Source organism: Lepidochelys olivacea (assembly GCF_965140295.1).
Source record: "Lepidochelys olivacea isolate rLepOli2 genome assembly, chromosome: 3".
Taxonomy (NCBI): domain Eukaryota; kingdom Metazoa; phylum Chordata; order Testudines; family Cheloniidae; genus Lepidochelys; species Lepidochelys olivacea.
The window spans coordinates 100,085,208-100,109,531 of NC_140413.1; the positions used below are offsets into that span (position 1 = coordinate 100,085,208).

General features: G+C 42.2%; 1 protein-coding gene across 4 annotated transcripts in view; it reads right to left on the bottom strand.

Moving 5' to 3' along the window:
- Nucleotides 1–24,324, bottom strand: part of SAMD3 (sterile alpha motif domain containing 3) — a 98,056-nt gene that overhangs the window by 58,278 nt on the left and 15,454 nt on the right. For 2 of the 4 annotated variants that reach the window (XM_084622651.1, XM_084622648.1), the window contains exons 2-4: nucleotides 13,248–13,354; nucleotides 12,272–12,461; nucleotides 6,822–6,935 (exon numbers count right to left, since the gene is read on the bottom strand). In XM_084622651.1, coding sequence (XP_084478777.1) covers nucleotides 6,822–6,935; nucleotides 12,272–12,461; nucleotides 13,248–13,326 — 383 coding nt within the window. In that variant the 5' untranslated portion in view covers nucleotides 13,327–13,354. Of the gene's footprint in view, nucleotides 1–6,821; nucleotides 6,936–12,271; nucleotides 12,462–13,247; nucleotides 13,355–13,495; nucleotides 13,577–22,647; nucleotides 22,736–24,324 lie in introns of those variants that run through there. The other 2 variants (XM_084622650.1, XM_084622649.1) reach the window with 2 other exon arrangements.

The following is a 24,324-nucleotide window of genomic DNA, read 5'->3' on the forward strand; positions in this document are numbered from 1 at the left end:
CACTTTTAGTTAAACCAGTGCAACTTGTGTATTTAGTCTAGGCCTCACACAAGGACAAGACTATTACAAATAGAAGTTTAACGCCAAGATCAATATAGTGCCCCCCAAAGTCTCTCATATACCTGCAAGATCTTGGGACACAGACCAGGTTAACATGCCTGAGAATCGATTTGTAAATCTCACCTTACTTCAGAAAAAGGCATCCCCTTGGTATAATAAAGCCTATTAACTAGTTTTTAATCAAGCCATTTCTGTAAATTCCCATTTTATTTCATGTTCTCTCTACTATCCTTGGAAGTTATGTGAAGCAAACGCTATAACTGTAATTCTCTTTGGCTGCATAGTATTCTCAGAGTGTTCACACACAGTACATCTCTTGGGAACCTAATACCATAAAGTCAAGTCATTATGGACTGAGCTGTTCTGTCTCCACTAACTGAACAAAAATTACAGTCCCAATGTCATGGGGAACATTTTGTCTCACTGAAAGAAAAGTTATGGCGTTTGCACTCCTGTGTTGTCACCTTGGTTATCCAAGGATGGTTTTAGGCTGGATCGTATGGTTGAGCACATAATTAACACAGCAGAAAAGCCTCCAACAGCAAAATATATGGCGTACTTTGCACAAAGGCATGTTCCTGAGTTAGGTGAAACTAATCATTTCAAAAAAAAAAAAAACCCTTGGCATCAGTGTAGATAGTTCAATCAAGACATCTGTGCAATGTGCAGCAGATGCCAAGAAACAGGATAAAATATTATACACATTGGTAATAATAACCATTAAAGCCTCCGGGCATCTGAGTAAAGAACAGTTTCCAATATGTATTTTGTTTGTTTACATAATTTAAATAAGATTTTGTTGGCTGAAAGCCAGCTAGCTGTGCACATAACTAGACTGTGTAACACAGGTTCCTCTCAATGTTGTTTCTGGTCTTCCTTGCTTCATTCCCTCCACGGGTTTGTTACACCCCTTTTCTTAATTTAAATTTCTTAATTTTTCTCAATTTTCTCTGATTAGGCAATGAACCCCAAACACACAGCTCCCTGCAGCTACACAGAACCCCACTGTGGCCCTCCAAGTAGAGCTGGTTGAGCATGGTCAGACAGAGCTCATTGCAGGAACAGGACCTTTGATTGTAAACTCCTCAGGGCAAGCCGTGTCTATACGTTTGTATAGCATCTAACAAAGCCCCCTCTCCCCCTTCCCAATAGCGATAGAACCTCTGGGCACGGCCACAATACAAACAACATTATTTCCATTAACATTTATTTTAAAATGAGTCAACTTTCCCAAAGAGTGGGACATCAGAAAACTTCAGCACTGCACTCAACACATTCTCAACATACTAATGAGGATGGAATAACAGTCAGAAAGGTTAGGATGGAGACTGCAGCTTGGTGGTGATGGTTGCGGGGAAGGGCGTGTTAGTGTTTCAGGTGGGTAGGAGAAAAAGATTCTGGCCCACTTGCTGTTGGATGAGCCTTATCTACATCTTATTTATTTATTGCTACATTTTGCCTGATGTTTTCTCCACTTACCTTCACTGGCCCATTGTAGCTCTTCTTGAATGTAGAAACAGGAAGAGCTGATGTCAGTCACAGTGTGAGACTCAGGGCAAGTCTACACTAGAGCACTACATCGGTGCAGCTGCCTCGCTGTAGCATGCCTGGTGAAGACGTGCTGTGCTGACAGGAGAGCACTCTCCTGTTGACATAATTACTCCACCTCAGCAAGAAGCAGAAGCTATGTCGGCGGGAGAGCACCTCCCGCTGACATAGCACCAGTGTGGACAGCACAAAACTTGCATCACTCGGGGGGTTTTTCTCACACCCCGAGCGATGGAAGTTATATCGACTTGGGCTGTAACGTAGATCTGCCCTCAGAAAACCTCTCACTTACTGTTGGTAGAGGGAACCATAGCAGAGATACAAAAATTAAATTTCAGTTAAGTTTTGTAGAACTATTGTCACATTTTACAACCACCAGCTAAAAAAACAGGCCGTGAAAATACAGGCAAAACTAATCAGATGACGCCCATGCTTTAAAGCCAGTTTCTAACATGGCTGGTCCTTGACACAGCCAACTTCACTTTGGAGGCAGTCAGGATTGCGTTTTGTTTGTTACATTCTCAGGAGATGCTGCTTCTGTGCTTGGAGTTTGCTTGAGTGCTGCAGAAGCACCAGCTGAAGGCTCGGGAGAGAAGAATTTTTCCTCAGGAGTAAGATTGGCTGAACTGCTGCCTGATCAGGCCATTTTACAGGAGAGAGAGAGCAAACACGTGTGCGTGCATGAGAGAGAGAGAGAAATCTAGTTTATCGTAACAGAAGTACTTTTACAAATATATTTTGGGTTTCTGTAAGTCTCATTATTTACGGTAATCTTTGTGGAATTACTACATTACATAGTTAATGTTTCCTCTAGGCCAGAAGTCCCTAATCTGTGGAGCACGGAGGAATGTTTGGGGGTGGCGTTGCTAGTGCCTGGGCCAGCTCCCACGAGAAGTGGGGAGGGAGCGCTACCCAGTTCCGCTCCAGGCCCTGCACCCCAGGGCACGGGCTGCTGGCCTCGGCTCTGCTCTCGCCCCCTCCCCCAGCTATGGCTCCAGCCTCGGCCTCCTTACCTCTGTCCACGTCCTCCCTCCCAGAGCTGTGGTCCCGCTCCAGGCCCTGGGAGGTGGAGGTGCAAACAGGGGTAAGTGTGGGGCGCAAGGTAAAAAGTTTGGGGACTACTGCTCTAGATTGTTTGGAGGATTCAGTTTATTTTTGTTAGAAAAAAGGGAGTTAGAGCAATAAGCACCCACATAAAGAAACCCCAGGCTGACAGCATCTGACTGGTTAACATAATACTATCCACTCCAAGCATTCAAAAAATCATGAGTCAGTCCCCCCCAAAATCACAGAGGTATTTTTTGTCGGTTTGAAATTTCCATGATTTTTAAAACAACAACTTGGGTGTGGGATGGTATTTGTCTTCTAGTTTTTGAGCCTCTAGAATTCACATTTTCAAGCTTCCCCCTGCAATTGCAAGAGCAAGAAGCTTTCAGATAAGGGGGGGGGGGTTAGAAATTCTCATATAGACCACTGACTCCAATGAGCTGAGGCTTTAAGGGGGAAAAAATCCCAACAAAAACAGGAAGAGTTGGAAATGCTGTAAACAATCATGCAAAAGGTGAGGCTGCAAATCTAGCAAATTAGAAAAATAATTAGATTACCACATGTATTAGAAATAGTTCTGAAGGCCAGTGGTATCAATGTTAAAGAATTAGAAGTCTATTCAGATAAGCTCTCAATGCATATAAAGATCTGACGAACAGTCCAGCAGAAAATTTACAGGAACAATGCTTCAGATTAACAGTTTTCCCCTTGTTTTTCCAGCATGCATACAAATGGATTTCAGACAGACTATTCTAAAAGGACTAACACTATCTACATACAAATAATGGGGAATTAAAGAGCAAGACCTGGGATTGACAGTAGAAGACAAACATCTTCAAACAAAAGCACACTTGCAAAACTACCTTCAATAGGACAAGCTATTAGCTGTACACTTACCACATAAGAGGTAAGATTGTTGATCTAAAAAATTCCTCACACTTTCACAGCCACTCAATTAGTATGTCAGGCAGGATTTGAAATGTGATGTGGTATCCTGTTAGTGCACACAAATCTGTCCCCCAGCTGAGTATTTCACTCCAAGGCATTTGGACAGAAAGTCCATTATGCAACAAAAAAAGCTATGGAACACCTTTTTATTTATATATAAAGATTTATTCTCATATGAGAATCAATCTTTTATCAGGATGCCGTTCCTGAAGGAAAACAGTTGGAACTTCATGAGAAGTGGATCTGGTTTGTATATCATTTGGCATGCGTGACTTCAGAAACTGCATTTAGAACATATGCCAATAAAAATGTGGGCTCTCACACAGCCGTCTCAGGTAACTATAGGAAAAAATGACAGCTGCTGTCTCAGCAACAAGACCATCTCATACTGCCTTGAGCTGTGCAGGAGCTAGTACTTAGATAGAAAAGCAGGTATGAAAAGTGTTCATGGGAGCATTTTGTATATCCTAAGTGGGTGTTCTCACAGAAGAGCATTGCTACCACTTCAACAAATTTTTACACAAAAAAACTTTAAGACCCTGGACACTCCACACTTTTTTGCTCTTACCCATCTTTAAAAAATAATGTAACTATAGTGACCTCTGATCTGATCAGTTGGATGCATAAATGCACTTTGATGACTCTTCAATAGAGGAAGAAAAGGGATAAAATAAATTATGTTTTTGTTACAACAAGTTAACTGTTATTTTTGAGTTTAAACTATCAGAGCTAGACAGAGTCTCCCTCAATCTCTCTGTAAGATCAAGAAGCATACTTTGAAGGTGCTTGTTGGGGCTTGTCTATATAGAGAAGTTATATCAGGGTAAGGTAGAATGTGAATTTAAAATGCTATATTTCGACCAGTGTAACAATAGCCATTTAACTATATTGGCCTAAATTGCTGTGTAGACAACCCCAAAGACTCTATTCTCTCTTTCAGTATATTACTACTACACTAGTGCGAATGAAGCAGTTTCCATGAGTAAGGGGAAAACATATACAAGAGAAAGATGTACAGAATTTAAACACTCCAAATACATAAAAACAGGAAAAATGAACCAGTTCTGGAAGAAGATGAACAAAAGAAAAACCACTAAGAACCACCCCCATAAACATTGGCAGAACTATCAGACTAACATTATGTTGAATTGTAAAATCAGTATTCAAAACAGGTTTTTCTTAAACCCCCAATCTATGTTTAAAAATTCAATAACCACCACCTCAGCAGTCAAACCCACAGCAACACCAGCTATAACCTCTCCCTGAGGCTGTTTCTACACATAAAACACTAAAGTGACACACCTGCAATGCCATTGTATCATTTCATGTAGACATTCAGTACAGTGACAGAAAAGGTCCTCACATTACTGTAATTAATCAACCTCCCTGAGCAGCAGTAACTGGGTCAGTGGAAGAATTCTTCCATCAACCAAGTACCATCTCCCCTGGGAGCTAGGTCAGTATAGCTACACTTCTCCGGGGTGTGGATTTTTACACCCCTAACCAGAGGTGCCAACTTTCTGATTTGCCAGGGGGGCCACTCGACTTCCCCCCGAGGCCCCGCTCTCATGCCGCCTCTTCCCTCCCAGGTAGTTTGGTTGTTTTTTGTTAATAGAGGTGAAGTTTAATGTACATCGGCCTGAGGAGGTTACGCTGGCTGCTTGCCGGTTGCCAAGGTATAGAACAGGATGTATAAGCACACCTACACAGCTAATGGAAGTGTGATTATAACATGGGTAGGTATACTGATGCTAGCTTTAATTTGGCTAGTGCAAGTAACAATAGAAGTGGTGATGCGGCAGCATGGACTTCAGCTCAGGCTGGCTGCCCAGTACAAACCCAACCGGGACTCTGAGTACATACTTGAGTTGCTACCCTGTGCTGAAGCCTGCATTGCTGTGTGTGCACTACTATTGTTACTTGCGCTGGCTAGATTAAAGCTAGCATGGACATGTCTACCCACACTATAATCACACCTTCATTTGTTGTGTAGCTGTACCATGTGTTCTAGGAATTTTCATTAAGGGACTAGAAAAACTGGTTGGATAGTCTGCATGGCTCCTATGCTTGAAGTGGATAAAAGGGTTGAGTATTTGGCTTGAAGGCTCAGGGTTCACATTCAGGGCTGGTCTACACTGAAAACCGACATCCAGCCCCGGAGCTCCCACAGGGAAAAAAATAGTGAGTGCTCAGCACCGACCAGTGGGCCCCACCGATCAGCTCCTCTCCCTCCCCGCAGCACCGTCTGCCCACCAGTGGGCCCGCCGATCAGCTCCTCTCCCTCCCCCCAGCACCTTCTGCCCACCAGTGGGCCTTGCCGATCAGTTCCTCCCTTTGGCTCTTCATAAGAAACTGACAAATAAGAAACGTCAAAAAAAAATTCTAACCAGACCACTTCACTTTTGAACCAGGACTCAGGTCTGCCCTTAGGTAAGTGTGTTCCAATTCCTGCTTGTTTATCTGAGAATTACACCTGTATATATGAAGACAGATTTGTACTAGGGATGTAAAATGTTAACCGGTTAACTGATAAGCATCAGACTTATGGCTAATGTATTCAGTTAAAATTTAAATGCCTAATGTGCACATCAAAAATGCCACAGCAATACCATTTCATAGTGTATATGGAACTAGGTTCGGCATTGTTAGAAGTCCAGACCATCGCTATGGAACTGACGTCATAGGTGCAGGAACTAGGGATGCAGGGCGTGTTACAGCACCCCCCGTTTTACGCGGGGCTCCACTGCCACTCTGCACCTGGGGTCCCAGCTACCAGCCCCATGCCTGGAGCTCCGTTCCCAGCCCCACACCTGCCCCTAGCTGTGGCCTCAGCCTCCTTACCCCTCTCCAGGTTTGGGAACAGGGCCGGCAGCCACAGCTAGGACCCTGAGTGCAGGGCCGGCAGCTAGGACCTATGTAAAACGTGGGGGTGCTGCAGCACCCCCCACACCCTTAGTTCCCACGCCTATGTTTGAACTTGTTAATGGTTAAATGTTTAACTGATACAATTTTAATAATTTAAATGGTTACTTTTTTAAAACTCTATTTACATCCCTAATTTGTACTTCAAGATTTAGGAACAGATTAGTTCACTTTTCTGATGGAGTATATAGGACTTCCTAGCAATGTGGAATAACTTCATAGTCTCATCAGCAAAACAGAAGTGTAATGCTGTTTTCAAAACATAAGTAGAATTAGCAAGTGCACTGTAAACTCACTTCTGCTTTAGCACTCTTCGGTCAATTAATCCACCATCATACTTTTCAGTTGGAGAGATATAACCTGTCTGCTCCGTAGGACTAAAAGGACTGAACACCTGGATGCCCATGGTGCTGGAAGAGAAGGAATTTCATTGGTGAGCTGTACACTTTGCAAAGCTTGTACACAGAGATATATTCCAAGATTCCAAAACACCTGCTGCAAAAACAGAAAATGTAAAAACGTTAACAAGTTGAATAGTCCATAAGTGACGCTGATGTGTCTGAAGTGGATGATGAATTAAATTAATCATTAGATCCAGCCAACTTAAAAGAAAACTAGAGTAATATTGCTAAGAGATGTTCTAATTACTACACGTAATTACAGAGAAGCAAATCACTACATTTTTGAAGTTTCATAGATACAGCAGCTTCTTGATTATTTTTTCTGCTATATTTAGTGTCCGATGTCTTCTAACATACAGGAAACGGTTCACCATTACAACACGTGATAAAACAAGAGAGGCTTGCAGAGTGTTGTAAGGCAGGTTCTATTAAACTAGGGGTATGTCTTCACTACCAACGTTCAAGCACTGCCGCAGCAGCGCTTTCCCCTGGCTGCGTAGTGACGCACTCTCCCAGCACTCTAAAAAAAAAAAACCCACCCCCACGAGGGGAGTAGCTGTCTACACCGCCATTTTACAGCGCTGAAACTTGCAGTGCTCAGGGTGGGTGTTTTTTCCCCACCCCTGAGCAAGAAAGTTTCAGCGCTGTAAAGAGGCAGTGTAGACAAGGCCCTAGAGGGCTGTCCGCTTCACGGCTCCTGTAGGCTGAGCTCATTGCACGTATCAGGCACTCCTTGTATTTTCAGGGACTCCCTGAAACCCCTGCTGTGCCAGGGGCTTGGTGTGTCCCCCATTCTCCACCCATTCCTCTCACCCCCATTTTGCACCCATGACATGTGCAATCTGTGCTCCCCACATTGTTTCTTTTCTTTCTACCTGGGGGAGGAGAAGTCCTTCAGCATGGGAAGGTGTTAATGGCTGCCATCAACCAGTTCTTTGATCTTTGGATAATTACAGACCTAACTGAAGTAGATAGCTCTGCTAAGCAGATGCAAGGGCTTCCAGAGGTCAATTTTCATTGAAATCAGTAGGCTTTGCCCCATTGCAGCCTAGAACATTTCCCATAATTTTGGAATTGATCGGATGCAGTAGTTAAAAGTTATCAGATTACCTAAAGAAAAATGACATCAAGTTGAGTGTAGGTAGGACCTTGCTTCGCTCTGCCAAAAAAATAACAGATTCTGTTCTAGCCTACATCAGACTGGACCTTCTGCTAAGAACAGTAAATAAGCAGCTCTCATTGAGACCACTGAGACACTGAAACTGAAACATCTGTAAATATATCATTTCCAGCATTGTTGGAGAAAGTGTTCTTGAGATTTCCTTGAACCTGAATATTAGGGAAGTTTGGCCCCATCGCCAGGTGCAACATAGAAGTGTTCCAGCCATTTATAATATAGATCTTGAAGACTTCTTTTTGCATGCCACCTCTGCAGCATCAATTAAATGTCTGAAGAGCACTTTCTGAAGTGGCTTGCAAAATCACTGTTCCCTCTACAGTAGTGGACATACTAATAGAACTGGTGCATGGTGACCTACTGCTGCCAAGTGACCTCAAAAACAGCCATGTCTGAGTGCAGATTTCCTTTCCAGTGGGCCTCTTCATTTTCCCTAGTCATTTTTTCCAAACCACTCACTTAAGTCAGAGCAACCAGACATCTTCTCAATGTGGCTTCAGGCTCCCAACTGAACTTGGGAGCAATCAGTCTACAGATAACTGATGTATGAAATGTGCAGCCATATGTCGCCATGGAGACACCATGCGAACGGCTCCGCTGGTGCTAGTGCATATGCAGGTACCCTCTGACCTTACAATTAGCGATAGGCCCAAGGCATTAAGCCCAGCTCCAGAGACTGATCCAGACTTCACAAGATGTGTTTCAGATACAGTATTTCTGTTCAAGTTCATCACCTCTACCCTTAGTATTTTTATACAGTCACTATTCATTTAGGTGCCTACAGTACTCTATCCAACTAATGCAGTTTTCATTTGATAAGCAGGAGCCACGCTGACTTTGTACAAAATCCCTGCTGTTAGAAATCATTTTCTCTCACCTGACAACCAAAAGACAGCAAACAGGAAGGAAGAGAACTTAAGGAGTGGTAGGCCAAGAAAGCACCAGTGAACATTAAGAAAGGCATTCATGTAAGAAGGAATGGGGGCAGAAGAAAGGATGAAGGACATATTGCTTACAGCGTGGCAGATGCTTTGCCATGGAATGCTGTGAAAAGCAAGCCAGGTTGTGGAGCCCACATGCAATTAAGGGCTCTGTAATCTGGTCTAGTGTCAGCAAGTGAACAGTGAAAAAAAATGAATCCTTTTTGTGCATCTGTATATATTATATAACAGATCTATGCATTTCTGCTTTTTCCACAAATAATCTGATTCTCCAGATCAAAAGGTGGCTTGCAGCAAAACCATGAACAATATTAAAAGTAAAAAAATTTATTACAGTGCTCCAAAATCACGGATAGCACAAATTCTGGTTTCTAAAGCATGAAACAAAGTCAAACAAAGGATTCCTAAAAAATTTTGTGCAACATACATATTTATTACACACACAAAACTATGTTAAAAGAACATTATTAAGGTTGCAAAGTCAAGCATTCATAAAGTAGGAAATTCCAAAATTAAGATTGCCTGTGGAACCTCTATTCAGCCCCCTTGTGTGTACACATTTATGAAACAATCATTAATTATATCATCACATACTATTTTTTCCACAGGACTCTGCCTCATTGAGTGCACAGAATGGATGGTGGTCACTTATTGAGCAACTATTCAATATTTTATTTTCCCCACATTGCTCAAAGTGAGGCTCCAGGCTTTATTTAATGAATACTATTTAAATCCTACAATGAAGACAGTATTCGTTTTCTCCTGGGCTTTGATGCTCATCACTATAGTATGAGTGCTTCACAAACATTAATTAATTTATTTTCAAAACACACCTGTGAGATGAGGGAGAATTATTATACCCATTTTATTATCCTCTGGAGAACTGAAGCACAGAGAAATTTAGGTCAAAAGTATCCACTAGTTCTGGGTGCCCAATCTGAGATGCCTAGGACCCGATTTTCAGAATACTTAGCATTATGTAGCATGTAATGCATACAAATCACAGCTCCCACTGATGTCAGTTGCAGGTGTCAGGTTTCAGAGTGGTAGCCCTGTTAGTCTGTATCAGCAAAAACAAGAGGAGTACTTGTGGCACCTTAGAGACTAACAAATTTATTTGGGCATAAGCTTTCACGGGCTAGAACCCACTTCATCGGATGCATGGAGTGAAAATACAGGAGCAGGTACAAATACATGAAAGGATGGGGGGATGCTTTACCAAGTGTGAGGTCAGTCTAATGAGTTAAATCAATTAACAGCAGGATACCAAGGGAGGCAAAATAACTTCTGAAGTGGTAAGAGAATGGCCCATTACAGACAGTTAACAGAAAGGTGTGAGTAACAGTAGGGAGAAATTAGTATTGGGGAAATTAAGTTTAGGTTATAGGCTCAAGTCACACGCCCAGAAAAAGAGGCACACACAATTAGGAGGTCAACCTGTGAAAAGTTTGGTTTAATGGCCTTCACTAATATCACATAGGAGCTCTGAGGTAGAGGCAGGGATAGAATCCAATTTTCCAGGGTAGCATTCAACTGCCTTAACTATAAGACCATCCTTTCTCTGCCTCATTCACTACATACCTTCCAACTTCTACAACAAACGAAGCAGGGGTTCTACAGACATCATCATCCTTGGCTTACACAACCCTGAATCGACCCCAGAGCCGGTCCATGCAGTGCACTGAATGAGGCACGGGTCTCGGGGGGGGGAATAGTATGTGATCATGTAGTTAAAAACAGTACCATAATGGATGCACACTAGGGGGCCAAATTAAAAGTACCGTGTTCTGTCTGGACCACCAATAGATGGGGATTGGACATTTTGCTAGGGGGGTTCATAGATATTTGCTGACAACAGAGGAACAGACACACTCAGGAATTCTTGATCTGGAGAGGAGTGTTCTCTAGGGGTCACAGACTTTTCCAAGCATGCTAAAAAGAGTGACCTGTTCTGCTCTATCTCCTCCAACCTGTCCCTGTCCCAGTCCTGTCTCATCCCCACCTCTGGCTCATCCTCTGAATCCCATTCTCCTCACTTAGGCTTTGTCTACACTAGAGACCTTACAGCGGCACAGCTGTACTGCTGCAAGATCTCCCATGTAGCTGCTCTATGTGGCAGGAGAGCGTTCTTCCACCAGCATAATTAAACCACCTCTAAAAGCCAGGAAATCCCAGCACCTCCCCGCCCCTGCCCCCCCCAAATTCCCAGTTTGAGCCCCCACCCTATTTTCCCTCTCCTCCCCCTACCAGCCTCAAGTCCAAGACTCTGCCACCCCCAGGTCTGAGTCCCAGTCTTCCTGCACCTCCTTGTCCTAATCTATTTTCCCTACCCCCTTCCATAGGTCTGGCTCTTGTCCCCCCTGCATTCGAATTAGGCAGCTTCCTCTTCCAGGCTCCCCAGCTGAAGGCTCATTGAAAGCACAGGAGGGATAGGCCTTGTCAACTGTGTTCTCTGTTCAGATACTCACAGATGAACCTGGACCAGCGCACAGCAGCACAGAGCTGCAATTGCAGGGAAATTCCAGCTGAACCCTGGGCAGGAACATGCCCAGTGCAGTCAGAATCTTTGGGAAATTCGGCAGGTACAAATCTTCTAAAATGTCTCTATTGAGCATTTGTGAACTGAGATTTTTCAAAGGCTTATAACCCGGCCAAATTTGGGTGGGTTTTCCCAGAACGGTAAAAGGCCCATCCCTTACACAAAGGCTGCCCTGCCCCCCTGCCAAATTTCAAGTCTACTCTCCAAACTATGAGTCGAGAGCATTTAGAAGAAAAGGTCCCATAATATATTTTTAACAGGGACAAGTCCCCAGAACTTTTTAACGTGACAAAACATTTCTCCATAGCCTCATACTCAGGAACGTCTGAATTGTTTTGGAAGGTTGGGGGGGGGGAGGTTTAGAAATTAAGCTTGAGTCAGACTTCCAGCATGGAATGTTTCAGCTAAAATGGTTACAGTCTGGCAAAGTTATAAGCAACTGAATACAAAGTCTTGTAAGGGCAATCAGCCCCACCTATAACAACTTGTGCAGCAACGTTTATATCATGTCTAAACCCACAAAGTATTAAATTAAACATTTCAGCTGGGACTCAAATTGTACAGAAGTTATATAACTATATAACATATTAGCTATGGAGCTAATGAAACTCAGCATGAAAACACTGAGGGAAGATTACAGCCGTACTTAAACAGAATATTATTTTGTTTCATGCATAGACAGACTCACCCACTGTTTGCTTCTGGTGACTTTGGAGGAGTTATTTCACAACTGTAAGTAAAAGATTCTAGTCCATTATTCTGTTGCTGGTATTTATTAATCAGATCCATTAGTACTGCTTGGTGCCCAATTTTCTTCACCAGCTGCTGCACCATACGATCATTAAGAGCCAAAAGAGCTGCTCCGCTCACTTCTTCCTCTAAAAATTGAAGAGAAAAATATCCTTACGTATTACTGTGTAGTAAGATTCTACCTAATACAACATGTAATACCTAATTCAACATGATGTTACAAGGTAGGTGATTCTCAAAGGCAAACATGGTTAGTTCTTCTACATCAACTGTAACATGAAATCATTTGTTTTGGCTACTATCCCTTCCAAAAAGCTGGGCAAGAATTTTAACTTATTTTACAAATTAGTGGTTTGATGTCTTCTAGTAACAAAATTCTGTGCCTTAGACACAAAGCAATCAGCGAACTGGATATTTCAATATGTTAAGGCAGGCTTATTTACAATACACTGGTATTTTGTTAATAAGGGAAAACATTTTAGAGATTGCACAGCATGTTTGAATGCCAGTCTCTCTCAATTCTTTGTACAGAACGTATATATTCACACATAAAACAAACTTTTACATATCAAAGTTGTATCACTACAAATACAGGTATTAAATATAAAATGGCCCTAAACAAATGCTAGTAAACCCAATTTTGTTTCTAGAAGGTGTACATGTTTATAGGTTTTCAGTCCCTCTCATAGCAGTTCTTCCAGACTATTCATAATAAATGTACAGCCTCATTTTGATTTATCAGGTCTGAGCCAGTTCTCTCCCTAATAAATTCTGTTAAAAACTGAAGTTACCCAATGGCAATTAAATACAAAAATACACATAAACAAGAAGTTAGAAGGTGGCAATTAAAAAACAGACTATACTTTTTTTCAAGCAGAGAGGCAGGAAATACACATTTAACAAAAAAGACTTACCACGAAACTTAGGGACTAATTCTCCTAAATTTCTCTGCACCAACCAGTTGCAGACTTCATCAACTGACCAACTTTCCATCTTCAGGTGCTGTAATAGTAAAATTCCACTGTGGAATGAAAATAAAGGAATGTTTTATTTTTATGCTCCACTCCAGAGTCAACTTCCCAAGACTACAGAATGCTCAACCTTTCTGAGGCACTGTTACATGCTCTGAGTAAAAACATGTATTGAGAAAGCTGCTATTTACCTGCTAAACTGATACCTATTTCAAGCAGCCAATTTTTCCGATACCTTCTTTCTTCTCCTCCCCTTCTTTTCCTCCCTGGTTTCCCTCTGTTCTTCTAACAAAAAACCTCATTCTTTATTACACAGAATGCTACCTGATCCTGTACCATTAACTCCCAGGTTTCCACACAAAGCAGAGAAAGGTGTGAAATTCACCACAACCATGCTCATCAGGAAATGCCTGACATTTTACAGAAAAAAAAAAAACAGATCAGCTACTCTGAAACAGATCAGATAAGAGTCTGTCACATAAATGTTTATAGTAAATGGAGCACATTAACCCTCTCTCCACCACCAAGCAGTTAGTCAAGTGAATACTTAAAACTTGATTACAAACAATTAAGGGCCATAAAAGCCTCCCGAAAATACAGGGGAGAGGCAAACTACTTTTGTTGTTCACCATTCACACATTCTCTCTCAGGTTCAAACTATTGGTAGGAAATGCATGTCACATGGATCATAATGATATTAGAGCAAACAGAAGGGTCCATCCTAGAAGGGACTCAGTTCCTTCAACTCCTATTTGATGAGACTCAGCACCATCCAAAATTGAACCCTTAGACAGCCTCCTTGCTGTACCCAGGTATTTTTATATTCCATGTGCCATACAGTCCTTCTCTAAAGGGCTTGTCTGCTCCAATCTACGTATTTGAAACCAAGATAAACCACACCATTGTAAGTCAATTCTTACACCGAAACGTCAGTAGGAGTTTGCACTGGGTTTTTTTTAAAAAAAAGGAAAGACCTAGACAGAGTAAGGACCATCAACCGAAATGCCTTAAATATTACAATCCCCCCCTCCATAATAGCTTGAAATAAGATTCTTTAAATAAATCAATAAAAATAAAGTTATCTGCTCTTAATTTGGTTTTAAGATGCCTGAGTTGGGCAGTAACTAAGTACGTAAATTAATTAATTAAATGAACAACTGCATTGCAAAAATATGATGTGCGTGTACAGAGAAATTTCCTTCCCACCTTTATGACTCCTTTACAATTAAAACTCTAGAGAGAGACATTGTCATGAGTGAAAAGAAAAGGAGGACTTGTGGCACCTTAGAGGCTACCAAATTTATTTGAGCATAAGCTTTCATGAGCTACAGCTCACTTCATCGGATGCTGTAGCTCACGAAAGCTTCTGCTCTAATAAATTTGTTAGTCTCTAAGGTGCCACAAGTCCTCCTGTTCTTTTTGCGGATACAGACTAACACGGCTGCTACTCTGAAAACTGTCATGAGTGGTTTTTTATTTTTTTTTAATACTAAATTGATGTAATTTGGCTCTGCTGCATGGAAGTCAAGCACTCACTGAATGCCATGGCAAATCTCAAAGAGCTAGAGAATTAGTTGCTAAGTAGTCAGAGAGGCGAAAACATTAGCAGACTCAAGTGAACTTTTTGGGGTGGGCTAACCATTTTCCTTCCAGGGAACATTAGACAGACTAGACCCAACATTTTCTTACAATGCAGACATACATAAGGCCCTGATCCTGCAATGAACTCCATGTGGGCCCCAGGGTCTGCCCATGTAAAGCTCATTGCAGGATGAGAGCCACAACTTGTCACACTGTAGGCGGGCAAAAAACATACCACACTTGAGAATAGGCATTTACATGCTTCAATAATAATTCTCCACCCCCCCCCACATTAGTTTTTAAATAATTAGAATAATTTAAAGTTAACCCATCTCAGACCAATATGCTTCAAAAACTGAAAAGGGTTAAATAAAAAAGGATTGTCTTTCTGAATTACAAGAGTGGATTTAATTTGATATGACAACAGTAGCCATACTCCTCCCCCAGGCTAAGCAGCAATAACAGGGTGTGAAAAGTCATTATTTGCTGAGAACTCTGGTGTAAATTAAAAATCACACCTTCCTGTCACACTTCTTGCTTCCTTGTGAAGAGTAGGACAAAAAAAAGCCTCTAAAAACTTGAAAGATAAAATGGAATGCAGAAGATACTTGCCTTAAGAGCCAAACAATAATAAAAAAGTAAAATACTTAAAAATGGGAAACTGCCAATGGCCCATACTATAAGAGTATTTTTAATCAGGTCATACCAAAACAGGCCAAGACGCCAAATCGATTGTTGTTAACTGCAGCTATAAAAAGGGTCTGAACATGTATCATATAGTTACCCATTTTGCATGGAAATGCAGGTTTTGTACATGATTTTACATAGCACCAGTTTACAGGGGGTCATGTTTGAAAATTAGACTTATACAAATGCTCATTATATACATACACTTCGAAGTATTTAACAACCACACCTTAGTTTACAGATGCTTTAATACGGTAAAAGTAATAGGGGGAGAATAGAGAGCCTGCCACTCTTCTGGCAGAGTTATGGAGCCAGCTAGAAGTACTGAACATGGATACTGATATGCAGACTCTTTGCTGCATAATTATTATTCGCCATAGAAATGTAGGGCTGGAAGAGACCTCAAGGGATCATCTAGTCCAGCCCTCTGCACTGAGGCAGTAAACCTAGACCATCCCTGACAGTACTTTGTCCAACCTGTTCTCAAAAACCTTCAGTGATGGGGACTCCACAACCTCCATTGGAAGCCAATTCCAGAGTGTAACTACCCTTCTAGTAAGAAAGTTTTTCCTAATATCTAACCTAAAACTCCCTTGCTACAGATTAAGCCCATTCCTTCTTGTCCTACCATCAGTGGCCATGGAGAACAACTGATCACAGCCCTCTTTATAACAGCCCTTAACATATCTGAAGACTATTATCAGGTTCCCCCTCCTTTTTTCTCAAGACTAAACAAGGCCCATTAACCTTTCCTTATATGTTGGGTTTTCTAAACATTCTATTGTTTTTGTTGCTCATGTTTATTACAGTAGAGCCTAAGGACCAACCACGAATGGGGCTACAGTAGAGCCTAAGGACCAACCACGAATGGGGCCCTATTGTGCTAGTTACTGTACAAACAGTAGTAGAAGGTATATTTATATACTATCAGTGTTTTAAAAGCAGAACAAAAAAAGTCAGAAGCAATATTTTTAGCAACGTAGACCATAAAGTACTGATTGAACTCAGCACTGAGCTTCAATTTTCAAGAGCTCCTGCCTGTTTATGATTACTGCAACACAGCGTTAGCACTCGTTTCTTCAAACATTTACTACTGGGGAGAGTGCCTATTAGTCCAAGTTGACATCAGGAGAATCTCACTGACATCCTCAGGACTACTCATGACACTTCGTGCTTTTAGAATCAGTCCTTTAGAGCAGAGGTAGTGAACCTTTTTTCTATCGGGGCCACTGACCCACAGAAAAATCAGTCGGGGGCCACACACAGCCCCATGCGGGGGTGGGGCGTGGAGGCTTAGGACTTCCCCCGCAGTGGGCTGAGAAGGTACTTGCAGCTCCAGCCCCACAGGGGGGCGTGGAGGCTCGGGCTTCCCCTAGGCTCTGGGGTGGGGACATAAATTAGAGCTTCAGGGTGCAAGAGGGGGCTCCGGGCTGGGGCAGGAGTACGGGAGGGAGGGCGGGCTCTGGGGTGGGGCTGGGGATGAGAGGTTTGAAGTGTGGGAGTGGGCTCAAGGCTTTGGCAGGGAGTTGGGTGCGGGAGGGGTACAGGCTCTGGGAGGGAGTTTGGCTGTGGGAGGGGGTTCTGACCTGGGGCAGGGTGTTGGGGTGCAGGAGGAGCTTCAGGGTGCTGGCTCCAGCCAGGCAGCGCAGCGGGGCTAAGGCAGGCTCCCTGCCTGCCCTGGCACCGCGCTGTGCCCTGGAAGCAGCCAGCAGGTCCGGCCCCTACACAGAGGGGCCAGGCGGCTCTACGTGGTACACACTGCCCGCACCCTCAGGCGCTGCCCCCGCAGCTCCCATTGGCCACGATTCCCAGCCAAAGGGAGCTGCAGATGCGGTGCTGGGGGATAGGGGCATCACGGAGAGCTTCCCTGATCACCCCTCCACATAGGGGCCACAGAGACATGCCAGCAAGCTGGCACTTGCGGCTCCAGCCTGGTGGAGGAGCACCGAGGCTTGGGGCTTTCAGCCCGTGGTGAGGAGACTTGCAGCGGGCCGGACGAAAGGAAGCAGCAGGCAGGATCTGGCCTGCGGGCCGGAGGTTCCCCACTCCGCTTTAGATTAAAAGCTCGGAACTTTATTTTCTTAAAGCAAACTAAGATAGATTTTTTAAAATGTCCTAGAAGTGAGAGCATCATTTTTTGAGCACTTTATCTCCAAAACACCTTTTCTGATTCAACTCTTCTGAATAAATCTTATCATGGCATAAGAACACACCAGTGAAATTTCAGGCTGATTTAGTTTTGAGGACATTTGTGAAAGTGGAGAAGAAAAAAAACTAAAACCACAGAACATTATAATGAATATTTTATTGCAACCTGGACTTTGAGGAAGCTATTTTGCCAGATAATAGTGTTATTTCTTGGTTAGATTGGTCCAATGGCTTACAATCCTTTGAAAAGAGGAGACAAAAACTTGCACATGGGTACAATGCATGCCCCAGTATGAAAAGTTTAAGAAGTAGTGCAAATCTAAGACTAGAATTTGACTCAGTTGGTGGGGAAGGAGGGAAGGCGGGGAAGGCAGCACTGTCACAAAAGAGAGTTCAGGATAGAAAAAAAATAAGTGTGTTGCGAGTGTCAACTCCCAGGAGTTTGGAAAAAATTCTACACAATGGTACAGCTAAGGCCAAGTCTACATTATAAACTTTTGCTGGCATACCTATGTAGATTGGGGTGTGAAGAGGTGCAATTTGTGCCTTGACATAGCTGTGCTGGCAAAAGTCCTCAGTATGCAGTTTTGCCAGTGTAGCTTATTTTGCTCCAGGGGCGGGAGGAGTTGTGCTAGAACAAGTTATACCATCAAAAGTTCAGTTCCGTTGGTATAGCTGTATCCACACTAACAGCACTTAGCCAGCATAGTATACTCATTTAGTGATACCAGAGAAGCACTCCTAGTGTAGACATAGCCTAAAAGATATTTGGCAGAATTCTATTTTTACTTTTTCACAATTTTGACAGATAAATTGATGTTCCTTATTAAGCATTTTTTCAATTTTTAGGATTTAAATTTTCACAGTTCCACAAACTGATGGGTTTTAAGACTTTTTTAATTTTTGTCTTTTAAATATTCATAGTTCCATGAAATTATGGGATTGTTCAGATAATTATTTAATGATAGTAGACACTGAGATTCAAAACGTTAAAGCTTTATAAACCATTAAAACACAGCTCCTCAACATCATATGTCAAAATAGACAAAGTAAATATCCTTAAATCAACAATTCATACATGTTTTTACTATTCATTCACTAGTCTCTTTTTAGCCTAACTGAAAAGTCTAAATCACTAGATTTAGACTAATAGGTTCTCAAGCAACATTTTTCTTACTTTGCCTATATGTAAATTTCTGTCATCAATGGAAGTATTTTTTCGTCAGTTTGTGTGTGTATGGTGAAATAGACATTTATCGATAGAAAAATCTAATCCTTCCAAGCCGAGATATAGGGAAGGTTCTTTATTGTCCCCTTTGTAATCCTGCTCTCTGATCTCCTGGGCTGCAGGGTATACCAAATATTAAGATGTACCTAATGCTTAAGATTTTCAGTGATGGTACATCATTTTGATTTAAGAAAAGAAGGCAGATTCATGAAACTAATAATAACTCTATCCGGGACAGCCATAGAGCATATTTTAAAAGCACAGTCTGAATACCAGTGGTGACTTTAAAACATTCCCCTAAAAACTGTAAATATTTTTAAGAAGTTAAAAATTCACACAGCTTCTGCATCCCTTTTTAAAAAACAATCTACATAATATTTTGGCATCTCATAGCTTACTTCCAACTCATCCAATAATAAAAATTAGCTGTTATATACTTTATCCACAGATCTCAAAGCAGTTTACAAAAGTAAAGTAAGTTATTATCCCCATTTTACAAAAGAAAACAGTATCATACATTTACTGGTACATTGATGCCTAACTGGAATGTATGTTGATGTAAGTACGGTCAGAGTTAAGGTTTGGCATTATAATACAATGGTGAGAAATGTGATGTGTGTGTACGTACAGAACATTTATAGAAAGGTGGACTCTGTCACCGGAAGTGGGAAATGTGATGAGTGAGGGTAAAGAATGATCAAGAAGTATACGTTAACTTGATATTCCCTTGTTCCAGACTAAGACCTTCTGATGGAAGGCAGATAGGAACAATGCCATCTTAAATACGCAAAAAGAAAAGGAGTACTTGTGGCACCTTAGAGACTAACCAATTTATCTGAGCATGAGCTTTCGTGAGCTACAGCTCACTTCATCGGATGCATACCGTGGAAACTGCAGAAGACATTATATACACACAGAGACCATGAAACAATACCTCCTCCCACCCCACTGTCCTGCTGGTAATAGCTTATCTAAAGTGATAATCAAGTTGGGCCATTTCCAGCACAAATCCAGGTTTTCTCACCCTCCGCCCCCCCACAAACAAACTCACTCTCCTGCTGGTAATAGCCCATCCAAAGTGACCACTCTCTTCACAGTCCTTGCCTACAGACAGCCCCACAACCTGAAGCAAATACTCACCAACAACCACATACCACACAACAGAACCACTAACCCAGGAACCTATCCTTGCAACAAAGCCCATTGCCAACTGTGCCCACATATCTATTCAGGGGACACCATCACAGGGCCTAATAACATTAGCCACACTATCAGAGGCTCGTTCACCTGCACATCCACCAATGTGATATATGCCATCATGTGCCAGCAATGCCCCTCTGCCATTTACATTGGTCAAACTGGACAGTCTCTACGTAAAAGAATAATTGGACACAAATCAGATGTCAAGAATAACATTCATAAACCAGTCGGAGAACACTTCAATCTCTCTGGTCACGCAAACACAGACATGAAGGTCGCTATCTTACAACAAAAAAACTTCAAATCCAGACTCCAGCGAGAAACTGCTGAATTGGAATTCATTTGCAAATTGGATACTATTAATTTAGGCTTAAATAGAGACTGGGAGTGGCTAAGTCATTATGCAAGGTAGCCTATTTCCCCTTGTTTTTTCCTACCCCCCCCCCCAGACGTTCTGGTTAAACTTGGATTTAAACTTGGAGAGTGGTCAGTTTGGATGAGCTATTGCCAGCAGGAGAGTGAGTTTGTGTGTGTGTGTGTGTGTGTGTTCCCCGGGAAAGGGGGGGGTGAGAAAGCCTGGATTTGTGCTGGAAATGGCCCACCTTGATTACCATGCACATTGTAGGGAGAGTGGTCACTTGGATAAGCTATTACCAGCAGGAGAGTGAGTTTGTGTGTGTGGTTTTTGGAGGGGGGTGAGGGGGTGAGAGAACCTGGATTTGTGCAGGAAATGGCCCTCCTTGATTATCATGCACATTGTGAAGAGAGTGGTCACTTTGGATGGGCTATTACCAGCAGGAGAGTGAGTTTGTTTGTGGGGGGCGGAGGGTGAGAAAACCTGGATTTGTGCTGGAAATGGCCCAACTTGATGATCACTTTAGATAAGCTATTATCAGCAGGACAGTGGGGTGGGAAGAGGTATTGTTTCATGGTCTCTATGTGTATATAATGTCTTCTACAGTTTCCACGGTATGCATCCGATGAAGTGAGCTGTAGCTCACGAAAGCTCATGCTCAAATAAATTGGTTAGTCTCTAAGGTGCCACAAGTACTCCTTTTCTTTTTGCGAATACAGACTAACACGGCTCTTACTCTGAAACCTATCTGAAATACGGTTACACCATGAGGAGCACTTCAGTGTGTGGACCAACCTTTTAAAAGCACAGATAGAAACTTTTGTTGACAAAGAGTAACCACTACAAAAACAAAACCCCAACAACTTCTTCTTGCTGACATTCTTCAGGCCCATACTAACAGAGCATTCCATTACAAACTCACAGAAACTTGTGAATGCAGAATATCATTGGAATTCTGATTCCCTGCTTCAAGCAGAATAACTTTAGAATACGAATACCATATAATCTCATGAAGAGTGACTGATTCAGAATAGAAGAATTTTACAGGTTAGGAAAGAAAACTGCATCAAGTGGTCTATCCACAGTGAATGTTCTACACATTTTGAAATACAGCATTATATAACATATTCTGTTGCCACATATAATTCACTTTACGTTTGGTACTAAACATGCATGCCCAGAGCGTCCCGCTGCCCTTTAACTAATGCATATACACACACCCAGAGCCTCTCACTGCCCATTAACAACGTTCTCCAATAATCCAGATAAAGATTAGAGGGAACTCTGAATTTAAATTAGACAAGTTAAAAAGTCAAGCCATTGACATAGTTCAGCGGCACACCAAAATACATCACGTCATTCAATGCTTGTAATTTGAGTAACACAAGAGTCATAAACAACAACAACGGCTGCTTCCATTGTGCCACTTTTTGATTCACTGTCTAAAAACATGATGTTTAAAAAGGACGTTATAACTGAACACATTTATTTTACTACAGAGTTGGCAATACCTAAGGCTACTGAGACCTAAAATAAATGTGCACAAAAAGGGGTATGTAAGGCTTTGTCTACACTAGAGACCTTACAGCGGCACAGCTGTACTGCTGGAGCTAAGCCACTGTAAGGTCTCCCATGTAGCTGCTCTGTGCCGACAAGAAAGAACTCTCCGGTCGGCATAATTGAAGTACCCCCAATGAGCAGCAGTAGCTATGTTGGCAGGAGAGCGTCTCCTGCTGACATAGCACTGTACACAGCGCTTTGGTCAGTGAAACTTCTGTCGGTCAGGGGTGCTAGTGTAGACATAGCCTAAGGCAAAAAGTTTGAGAACTATTGTTCTAGAGAACTGCTTACTGCACTGTCTTCTATCTTCCGTACTTCTGCATCACATACATTTTTGAACAAGTAACCAGAAAAGCAGTATTAAGCTTGTGATATAGGGCTTGCCTACACAGTTTTTGTACTAATATAGCTAAGCAGTGTTTCTAAATTGACCAGTGCTTGAGTCCTTAAAAAAAGTAGTGCAGGAACACATGTCCAGCACGGTCACTCATAAGTGATAGCAATGCAAAGTGGGGCAGCTTTTTCTGGGTTCAGGAGTCCCAGGAGCCCCATGGCAGCAGGTTCCACACTGCCCCCCATCTTACCCAGTACACCTTGGCACCACTTGTCAGGGACTACACTGCGCTCCGACACCCTCACAGGCTCCCCACTGCTGCTGGCCAATCCATCATCAATAGTCTCCAGCCAGCTCCCTGGTGCATCTCGGAAACAGGCCGAAGATCCTCCCTCTTCCTCTCCACTCCATCCTGGGGTGGAAAGAGTGAGAGGAGCGTACCTCCAATACGCTGTTAAACTCAGCTCTACCCAGAGCCAGTGAGGACAATACCACAGACCCTCTGCAGGGGGGGATGGGTATAAAACCACCCAGCCTCGTTAACATAAGTGATAGCATGAGAAGTACCAGAACAGTGTTCCAGAGCGTTCTGGAACGACTCAAGCCCCGAAATCGATATAAGCAACTTTTTTACTACTATAACTATGTTCATGCACTGATTTAAATAAACCAATGAAGTTAAATCAGTACAGAAATTATATGTACGCTACCCCTTTCAGAACAGTTCTGTAAAAAACTAAGCCTTCATTATTGTAATGTTTGTTCACACACCAAGAAACTTGTGCACATACATATAATACAAGCCTTTGTTCTCATGCACCTCTGATATCTAATGAATACTTAACGAAAATATGTTCTTGTCGCCTTTGATGTGGGGAACCACACCTATTTCTTAACAGGTGCATTCAGAGTAGTTTCTTTTGACTTCAAAGTCATGTGTGTGAAGGTTTGCTGAACCTGGCCCTAGATGGAAATTCCAAGTGCTCATCACCATCTATGCACTGTGGCAAGCAACCACACTTTAGGCTGTTTCACATACATTTGTTGTATATTCACTATGGGTAATGAATAAGAACAAAACATTTTATTCTCAATTCTGAAAGGAAACTTTCTACATCAGCAACCTGTACGCTGAGCCAGACAGAAGCAAGGTCAGGAGGCATGATTATATCTACATTAGTATGAGCGGAAAACTATTTACTCCTGACTAAGAGGACATATAGAGAGGCCTCAGAAGAAAACTTGCTCTTGACCTTGCTCAGAAGTAGAGAAAACATCAACACATTCCTGATCATCAAAAGGAGAATGACTGTTTTAAAAAAAACAAAAACTAAAACCCACAATTGTGGTCTCAGCAAGAAAAGCAAGCCAGACATCCCCTTATAAATCTTAATCAGAGTTAAGGGCCATATCAAGGCTACTGAATACATCTGACTATAAAGCCTGAAAGCAGACAAATTCCACGGGTGCAGGATTTATTCTGAAGAAGATTATGTAAAAAGTAAAGCCTTCTTCTTCAAAAGATCTGCTTTTCCATGTGTATACAGAGTCATAGCTTCCGATACCAAACTTTCTTAAAACGACTATTTTTGTTAGCTGGCTTGTCCCTACAATGTTATTGGAAAGGGAGAAATCCTGATTCACAAACCAAAAGAACAACACTAAGGCTTGATCTATGTAGCTACATTGGTCAGGATGTGAGAAAACCACCCACCATAGATGCAGCTAGGCCCACAGAAGAATGTTTCCATCAACATAGCTACTGTCATTCAGGAAGATAGTGTTCTTACACTGATGGGAAATCTCCTTCCATTGGCCAAGGCTGCATCTACACAGGGTTATGCCAGCACAGCTAAATTGACATAGCTATGCCAATATAGCCTCTGTAGCATACCCCCTAATTCCAACTCCAAGGCCAAATTCTGCC